The 10,340-nt window shown below is 38.1% G+C and overlaps 1 protein-coding gene across 1 annotated transcript; it reads left to right on the top strand.

Moving 5' to 3' along the window:
• Nucleotides 1–6,279: 6,279 nt before the first annotated feature.
• On the top strand, nt 6,280–10,020 carry LOC116190167. Its single transcript, XM_031519826.1, has 2 exons — nt 6,280–7,090; nt 9,923–10,020. Exons 1-2 carry the CDS (start codon nt 6,280–6,282, stop codon nt 10,018–10,020), a joined length of 909 nt encoding a protein of 302 aa, XP_031375686.1.
• Nucleotides 10,021–10,340: the final 320 nt, after the last annotated feature.

Here is a 10,340-nt window from a genome sequence, read left to right as displayed (position 1 = left end):
GTAAGTGCTCCATAATTGAACTCTCCCGAACACTAATCTAGTAAATTTTGGTTTGGGCGTGGTGGGCCGAACAAATTATTTTTATTAATCTGGAAAATATTACACAATGCACACTCTCTCAGACTCACCCATATTTCTCGCGCTCACACTCTCTCTTACGCTTTGTTTGCTCTCTTCTGCTTAGGGATGATCGGTTCCAGATATCCTGTATTTTTTAAGATACCCGGACCCTACAAGTTCCAAAATTTTGGAACCAGACCATACTCTGTTGAATCCTGGAACCGGAACCTACCCGGAACCTGTATTATACCATAGGTTCCGGGTACCCTGTAGGAACCGGGACGTACCAACTGTCTAACTCAATCAAACAGCAAAAACTTCCTCTAGATCACTGCTTGATCCAATCCGTCATGTCAAAACTTGCGTAAATGAAACAAATGCACATGCTCATGTCTATGAATTGACCAAGAAAAACATCGGCATTCCACAAAATGACCTCTTTCTTATCATTCACGCGGTAAAAAATGAGTTGAGCATAGCCCAAGTTACCGCATTTAGAGTACATGTCGACGAGGGAGCCCACAACTATCGTATTAGCCCTGAAGTTAGTCCGTATCAGGTGGGCATGGATCTGCTTCCCACGCTTCAGATCATCAAACCTCGCATAAGCGCAGAGACACCTACTGAAAGTGAACTGATCGAGAAGGATCCAAAGGGCCGTCATCCTACTAAACAACTTGAGTGCTATGTTGCTCAGACCATTCCTCATGTACCCAGCAATCATAGCAATCCAGGAAATGGGGTTCTTCACAGGCATCTCGTGAAATATCTCACTTGCCCTGTTTATATAGCCCGACCTAGCGTATCCTGAGACCAAAGTGGTCCACACGAGGACATCTTTAACTTCCATCTCATCAAACACTCTTCTCGCATCTGTCATCTCCCCGCATTTAGTATAAGCATCAACTATCGAGCTTAAAAGCACAATATTCAACGAGTATCCAAGAAGTAAAACCTAGCCATGGACCTGTCTAGTAAGTCCTACTTCTCTCAGCTTCACGCAAATGGTCAAGAGGCCAGTGAATCTGAACTTGTTGGGCCTCATCCCCTACGTCAGAAACTCCTTATAGAACCTTAATACTTCTCCGCAATCACCAGCCTTTGGACGTGGGGACAGAGGGACTATGTCCCCAGGGGGGCCAACTCAACTCCAAACTATCGCCAATGGTAATATAACAATAGTCAACTAGATCACGAAGGTAACAACATTCCAAAAGCAAACTTGCCCTAAACTATTTAAGTTGTGCACTAATAGGTCCTCATATTTCACTGAATAACTATTGCAAAAATAATCATATGTTCCCTTTTCCACTTTCTCATAAAAGAAAAAAAAAGTTTTGCATTTGTAAGGAAAAGAAAAGAAAAGAAAGCGGGGAAGAGAAATGAATGCTTTTGCCTGATAACCGCATGATCCCCATGAATTTTTTATTATTATAAAGGAGGTCCAATGGGTAGTCCCACGAGGTATCGAACCCGCGATCTTTAAGTCAACAAGTGAAGGCATGCGTTACTGAGCTACACTCTCTTTGGGTAACCATGAAGTTTTAGATTCAAATCTTGTTAATATAATTACATATGATTAATTACTTCAATTATTATTTTTCTATATTAAACTCATGAATCTCCTTTATAATCCAAAAAATAGAAAGTGGAAAAGAAAATGGATATACATTCTTAAACCTCTATAACTTTTTATTATTATTGTTATTATAAGATGAGAGTCTCAGAAAAGGATATGAAAAACATTGACAGACATGTGAAATCTTACTAATGAGAGGATGATACTTTTTTATGAAAAAATTAAGAGAGACATCACTCCCGCAATTTCGGAAGATCAAGTGTAAAAGGTTATTATTCCTCTCAACAAGTACATTTCTTGAGACTCGAACTTATACTCTCTCTTTTCTTTTCTTTTTTTCTCGATTACAACCTTATATTCTCCTTATAGGAGTTGTAATTGTTTGCCACTCAACAAGACTTGTTTGATAAAACGATACTTTCTTAAATGACATAGCCTTTACACATGTCATAGAACTTACCATTTATATTTAAGTCAACCGAGGAAGAATTCAAAATGATATTATACAAAGTTGAATCTATACTGACATATGAATAGATTCATCTTGATTTGCACTGCTGAATTGCGTCAAAATAATTTGTTTCTTACTATATGGATGCAGGCTCAGCAGGATTGAAGCTCAAATAAAAGTAGAAGAATTCCCATTTCAGTAAATATTCAATTTTTTTTCCTGGAAGATACAAAATAGTGTAAGGATGGGTTTGTTTAAATTTATTCAAATAAATACTTAAAAGTTAGCTATAAATTAATTATAAGAGAATATTACCAGGAGGAAAGAGAGCAAGATGACAAATGAGGTTAAATTGAGTTTGGTTTTAGAGTATGATTAAGTAGTCTACTCTACTCTATTTTTGAAATAAGAAAAGACAAAAATAATAATTATTATAAGTGTTGATAAATATATGAATGTGTGAGTGTATATATATATATAGAGAGAGAGAGAGAGATAATTTATTATTAAAACATGATTATAAAAATTATTGGGAAAAAATATGAGTGATAAATTATTAATAAATTGGAGAAAAAGACAAAATAGTAAATATTATTGTATCAAATTTAGGGAAGAATAGATCTGAGTGGGGTGAAGTAGAGTTGTAGCCAAACACAAGCTAATCATTAAGCAAAAAAATCATATAATGTGTTAAGCAATAATATTTGATAATGAAATAAATTATTTAATTATTTATTGATACTATTTATCCTTCACAAAATATCTTCTCATTATTATCATTCATTCACTCGTCTCATGTATTTCTTTGTACAACTAATTAAATGTTTAATTTTTAATCACTTAATTTATTAGACTTCACCTACGTTAATCTAAGAAGATTGTACAATGGTTGAAAAGAGGACATAATACATCTATCATACAACCAATTATGATATTTCCCAAAAAAAAAACCAAAAATATGGCACAAAGCTGTTCGTTTTTTTCAAACGTTACAAATAATTTAGTTAATTAAAAAGAGTGTAGTGTAGTGGTGCACGTTTTTTTCTTAGTAATCAAGAAATTCTAAATTCGATACACGTTGAGGACAACCTATGCATCTTAATTAACTATTAGGATTTCTATTTCATCGTAATAAATTTATGTGCCTCCCTTTGTAATCAAACGAAAATAAGTTACTTATAATTAATTGAAGGAAATTATATAAAATAAGGAAAATAGTCACATATAGCACAGTTTTGACCTTATTTTTACTTCATAGCACGTTTTTAAAAGTTTTTATGCTCTATGACGAATCACTATTTTATTCCCTGATCTAGTACACCGTTAAACTTCGTCTATAAAACTTAACGACGTCTTATAACACCGTCAAACGTTACTAATGGTGGGTCCTTATTCTTCTTCTTCCTCCTCCTCCTCCTTCATGCCTCTGCCTTCCCAGCTCCTCCAAGGTTTCATCGATTTCTCCTTCTGCGGCACTCTCCAACTCCTTTCCTCGGCAATCTCCGTTGCTTCCTCCTCTCCCTTCCTCGAGAGGAGTCTCCTTCTCATCATCTTTTCTTTCCTTCGATTTCTCCACAATGAAACCCTAGAAATCGAAGAGCAAATTTATAGGATAAATCCTTTATAGTTTCTCCGATTGAGGGAGAGGAAGTAGGTTCCGGTCGTAGTCGTTTCTTGTTCGGGTTGGTGGGGTTGGTGTTTCGAAATTCATTTGTCGATTGTCGGTCCCGCCCGACATGGCCATCTTGTTGACCACCATGCTGCTGGCCTGCGCCACGACGGCCAAAATTATCGATGCAAATGTCGCCGAAGAAATCCAGACTCTCTTCCACATCTTTGCCCCTCAGCTATGGAATGGGAAGCAAATACTGAGGTTGTCTCTCCGTCTCTTTGGCAGTTTGTCTTCCGAAAAAGCAAACGTTCTGTTATTCTATGCCATGGCTTGCTCTTTGCAGATGGGCGAAAGCCCCCAGGGAAAATGCCTCTTGTCGAATTTCACATGAATTTGCCATGCCAAGGTCCAAATGAAAATGTAAGATTATTATATGGAAAAGGTTCCTTTTTCTTGGTACGGCTGAAGAATAATTTAATGTTTTGTGGTTGCAAAGAAAACATTGGATATACTCTGCTGAATTATGGCTTAATCGATCTTTTAGGCCAATCAGGCATGTTCTTTGTGGGCTTCCATGGCGATAGTCGTCCACAACAATATTTATCTTGACAGTTATCCAAGTCTGTGTTCTTTTTCAATTAGTATTGATAATTCAATTTTCTTTTTAAATGCAAATTAGGTAAAATAAATAAATTTACAAATCATCTGGCAATCCCTTGTTCATATGAATCGATGCCAATGAATTCGAATATTTGTATCATGAATCTGCGTGGCAGCTGGAATTTGAGTTGACCGGTGATTTCCAAAAATTGGAACAACCATGAACAAGACATCCTTAAATCTCTATTGAATGGTGTCAGACGATTGTGAACCAAGGAACGCAGGACGATTGTGAGCAGGATAGAGGAAGTGAGAGGGGGCCAATCAGGCCTGCAGACGTAGCCCCAAAAACAAGAGTGATAAAAACAAAAACATGAAACCAAACTTGCAATCAAACAAAAAGAAAATGGGGACCGCCAGCTATTGAGAATATTCTCAATCGGAGAAACTAAAAGGGATTTATGCTATCAACTTGCTCTTCGATTTCTAGGGTTTCACTATGGAGAAATCGAATGAAAGAAAAGATAATGAGAAGGAGACTCCTTGCGAGGAGGGGAGAAGAGGCGGGGGCAAAGATTGTCGAGGAAAGGAGTTGGAGAGGGCCATGGGAGGAGGAAATCGGTGGAACCCTGGAGGAGTAATGTTTGACGGCGTTATAAGACGTCATTAAATTTTTTAGACAGAATTTAGCGGTGTGCTAGACTTTGGAATAAAATGATGATTCGTGCTAAAGCGCAATAACTTTTAAAAACGTGCTAGAAAGTGAAAATAATGTCAAAATTGTGCTATATGAGGTTATTTTCCATATAAAATATAAGTAAATTATTTGATGTCAGGCAATTTATTTGTTAAATTCAAACGATTCACTTAAAATATCTTTGTGTTAATTTTCAAATAAGCCGATGAGCTGCACTGAATTCATTAATTGGGACTAATGATCATAATTCATATGTATATTCATTTTATCGGTGAGCAACTAAATATTCAAAAGTTTAATAGACCTTCAACTAAATCAATCGAATCAGGTCGGCGTATAAAACTCTCACAGTTTGAACTCAAGACCTTACTTAAAAATAATAAATATCAAAACTCTTGAATCAATGATCTTATTTAAAAGGAATAAATATCAAAATTGTTGAATGAATGCACGTTGGTCATATATTTGTTATGGGATGGAATATATACTATCCCGGTGTTCTCGTATCTCTTCAAGACTCGACAAGACAGAGATACTAGAGACAATTCCATTTCCTTTAGATTTTCTTTTTTCTTTTTTTCTTTTTTTCTTAACGAAAATGGATTTGCATTAGAAAGCAAAAGCAAAAGCTAGCAAAAGAAAAGGGGCAAAAAAAATATATAAAGAAAACGTGGACGTTAAGCTTAAAGATTTGTATATTACACTTTGCGTTTGGCGTGTACATTATAGTACTAATTATTACTCATTGTTATATTACTCATTATGTACATTGGCTCCATGCATCCTATCACAAAACAAGGGGTCATGTACTTATGAGTTCATGCCTTGGCTCCATGCATCCTATCAGAAAACAAGGGGTCAACCATAGCTTATATTGATGTACTACTTCGCGTGGTTTATGCTTAAATCTTTTACACAACCATAGCTTACTTACTTCTCAATTGATCCTCGATTTGTAAAAACGATAGTTCACCCATACTTTTGGAAATATGGCAATCTGCCAGCACAGACCTCACATTGCATGATATTATTTCTTTTTGATGAAAGTGGTCCAACGAGGAATTATTTCCTTTTGATCAAGACACTTCCAATTCAGCATGGAGATTCCACAAATATGTGGCTCTCAGTCACTCCTATCAATATGTTCTCATCACCAAGGTCCACTCTTTTATAACCCGCGCGCTCTGCGAATTATCGGTACGATAGAAGAAGAAGAAGAAGAAGAAGAAGAAGAAGAAGCAGTAGTACATTATCAAGGTGTAGAGCGCAACTAGAGTTTGATGGAGGGAGGACCGGAGAGGCTCAAGTTCCTCGGTGCATGCGGAATGTTCGGGGAGTCATTCCAGGTGATCTCCGCCCGGAAGAAGCTCTTCGCCCAGATCACGCTTGCCCTGATCCTCCCTCTCTGCGTCTTCTTCCTTGCCCACTCGAAGGTCACCCAGCTCGTCCTCGAGAACAACATCAAGACCAACGACCACGGTCAGCTCATCAATTATGACGAGAAAAATGGCGAGTACGAAGCCCTCTCCCACAAGAAATACGGTTGGGCGATTATCTTAGCCATAAAGTTCGTCTACTTCACCATCGTCCTCATCTTGTCCCTCTTCGCTACGTCAGCTGTTATCTACACCGTTGCATGCATCTACAACTCCATCGATGTCCCGTTCAAGAAGGTCATGAGGGTCGTGCCAAGAGCTTGGATGAGGCTCATAGTCACATTCTTATGGCTCTTCCTCCTTATCGTCGTCTACAACTTAATTTTTGTAGCGCTCTTCTGCCTGTGTTTTCTATTTGGTCACGTAGTTGCAACTGTCCTCGCAGTCATCCTAGTAATTGCCTATTTTGTGGGCATCGTCTACTTAACAATTGTGGGAGAGTTGGCATTTGTAGTGTCTGTCCTCGAGCATGTCTACGGTAGGAAGGCAATGTCTAAGAGCAAGGCCCTGCTGAGGGGCAAGCTGTGGAGCGTCTTCTTCTTCTTACTATTGCTCGGTCTGTGCTTTGGGCTGGTCCAGTTCGGGTTCGAGTTCACCGTGGCAGTCGGGGTAGTAATCAAGAGTGTGGCACTCAGGTGGCCGGGGTCATCTTTTGGTTTGTGCTTGCGCTCGGGACCCTCATCGGTCTCGTCGCATTGACTGTCATTTACTTCGTCTGCAAGTCCTACCACCATGAGAACATCGACATGTCTATCGTCACAGACCACCTCCAAGTCTACTCCAAGGCCAGGGATGTCCAGCTAGAGCGTTCCCAAGTTTAACAACCAGTTTTCTCCTCTCTATATAAACAGTCTTGTTTTGTTGCTTATGTGTAAGTGTTGGATCTTAGGATGTCCTCAATCAATATATATATATATATATATTGTATTGGCCGATGTAATAATTCTCTTTCGAACATCAACTTGGTTATGATCATCCAATTAGTTTTAAATTCGTGTAGAATATCTAATATCTATCAATATCAATACAGAGCGCAGTTCACTAACTCGTTACAACTCAGTGATTTATATACGTGTTTCCGATGTATTATTATGAAATATTTGGCACATTTGTACTTGGTGTTGTGTCCTCATAGAGTGCGTATGCATATGTCAGCCACTGCAGAGAAGGTTGTTTTTGTCGATTTCTTCGTGACGATGAATCTCTCACATCATGAGTGGGGGACAATTTTTTTTTTTATCTTCCATGTGAAAGTTGACATTCGAAAGTCGAATTAGATTTCTTTATTTTCTATTCTATTGAAACACATGTACATATTTTTGGGAATAATCCAATATTTTTTTATAAGGAAAGCTAAAAGTCTAAATTAATATAAGAGAAATTCTAATAATTAATAAGAGGATACACATATAATTCCGCTAAATATTGAACAAGTTATCTCTAAATTAACAGATGAAAACGTAAACCACTGCGTTACACCCTCTAATTTGTATTTCTCTTTCATTATTATAATTCACGATGCTTGTAATTGAGTATGATTTGACTACACCAAAAAACAATTTAATGAGTCGACGGTCGATTTAGTGCAAGCAACAGCCATAACTTGTGTTATTCACACTCGAGTAGATATTTATCGATGGATCAAACATCATGAAACAATGAGGATTACAAGGAGGAGAAGAAACTGCTTAAAGAAGTGCTTTTGGTTCGTAACTGAAAGGGACTTGAACTAATGGTTAAGGGGTAGCTCATGTATTCATCCGATTTCAGGTTTGAAATCCCATGAAATCATCGGATCGCATTTGGCATTATTACCCACCCCATATGTCCCTGGCAGTTCACGGAGTCCCGAAAAAAAATATACGTTTGGCTCGGGACGATGCGTGCCATTTATACATTCACGTACATATCAAAGAGCCTTGGCAGTATTTTTTTTTATTTAACGTGTACACTGATATTTGAAAGCCCATTGACCCCGACTAATCCAATTCGATCTGAGTCGGCCTATTAAGAGGTAAAGCTCTCACAGCGTTAATTTTTTTCCACCTGCAAAACTCAAATTCCAGACATTGTTTAAGGGGAACAAGCTGTCGAACTGCTTGAACAAATTCACTTTAGTGGTGTTTTCTTATTCAAAGAGCAATGAGTGTAGTAGAAAAACTCATGAGAAAATTATTATTTTGATGCATGAAATTGTTTTTTGCTGTCAATTTGATGCGCAAAAAAAAAAAGAAAAACTGCTATCAATATGATATGCAAAGTTTGATTTTGTCCATCAAAATGCCCAACTGTCGAGTTGCTGCGATGAAATTGTGATATGGCGTCCTACGTGGCTTAAACTATGTCAGAAAAATTAATAAACAATCCACATGACCAAAACGATGTGGCATTTAACCGGCGTGCAGACATTGGCTGTGAAGCGCGTGAACGGGGCATGCTACGAAGCAACGGGTGAGGAAAGGACTCATCACCAGCGGCTGCCTGAGCGAGGGAGAGCAGCACCGGGGCGAGGCAGATTAGAAAAATTGAAAATATTAGAAAGTGTTTTTTATGCTGAGATATAGAAGCGATATATATCGGGCAAGGAATGCAAGCGACCAAGCGGTTGACTTTTGTGGCGACAAGGCACAATAGGAATTGAAAGGGGGAGACTGCAATTGTGAAAGCCGAGGGGGCACCATTGCTAGCCGTATGCGTGCGAAAACACTTGTGATAATTGCTGAGCTGAAAAGCTTGAATTTCATTGATACTCAAACGTGTACATATACAATTGATTACATCAAAAGAGGAAAGGATGGACCAATGAGGAAGTGCCACATTTTTTTTATTATAAGTTTCAAATTCTACGGTGTATGCAAAATCAATACGAACCCTTAGATCCCCTTATTTAATATGGACCATCCATTTTACATTCTTTTTTTAAAGTATTTTCATTATTTACTTTCCAATTTTCATCCCACAAACCTTCAATAATGTTACAAATTATCCATCGCGCATGGACCAATGAGGAAGTGCCACATTATCGACCATGAACCACTAGTCGAACCGAGTACATTAATTGAATCGTACTTCTAAATGAATCGGTTCATAAATTTGATTTAATTAAATTTTAATGAAGTCGGTAATTTTATGTCCCTCAAAGTCTCCAACTAGTCCATAAGTTGTTGAAAAGTGCCAACAAAACTGGGTATGGATAAACATGCATTACCGCACCATTGTTTCCATTCTTATGGAAATCAAAGACCTTTGTCCAATTTCGGTTACCAAGAACACGTTCATTCGTTAACACACAGACCATCAAAATGCAAAGCAACCTTTTGGCCTTGCCCAGAGATAATCCACTGCTAATACCCAATACAAACACATCTCGACATCAAGGAGACTAAACCAGGAGCGAGCACGCCATGCTGCGAGAGCATTGCCATTACATCAGAAGCTCCCAGGGCGATGTAGTCATAACCATTAGTTCCCTTGAACTCATTTCCAGCATACTTAGAATACATCACAGTGTTCCCTGGAGAGATTGACAATAGCTTCCTCTTCACCTACTCATCAAGGGGGCCTAGCCTGACTGCGATCACCTAACATGCAAATGTGTCGCCATCCCATCAATGAGAGAACACATGAAACTTCTGCAAACATGATCTGTAACCACCAGTTATTGGATTGTCGAATTCTTATCTTTTACTGACTTATCGATTTCATACATCGTTCATAGGATTCGCCCTGTCAAATCATCCTTTGCCCTCTAGCTAGAAACTATTCTAACACAACAAGCACCAGTACATGCAATAGGCAGGGCAACATGATAAATTCCTCGGTATAGATTTGAGTGATCAAATGATTTTGTGAGAAGTTGAACTGCATCAAGCCTTAAACAGATGCTTTTGGAAACCGCAGGTTGC

The sequence above is a fragment of the Punica granatum genome, unplaced genomic scaffold (genome assembly GCF_007655135.1).
Source record: "Punica granatum isolate Tunisia-2019 unplaced genomic scaffold, ASM765513v2 Contig00339, whole genome shotgun sequence".
Lineage (NCBI taxonomy): Eukaryota > Viridiplantae > Streptophyta > Magnoliopsida > Myrtales > Lythraceae > Punica > Punica granatum.
The sequence above is the reverse complement of the archived record's forward strand: the minus strand, read 5'-3'. Positions and strand labels throughout refer to the sequence as shown.

What these genes read in the sequence shown, in the direction of transcription:
- LOC116190167 (XM_031519826.1), top strand. Translation starts at nt 6,280, where the DNA reads ATGGAGGGAGGACCGGAGAGGCTCAAGTTCCTCGGTGCATGCGGAATG. An exon ending in GTGGCCGGGGTCATCTTTTG is followed by an intron (nt 7,091 to 9,922) that starts GTTTGTGCTTGC and finishes ACTCATTTCCAG; the next exon opens with CATACTTAGAATACATCACA.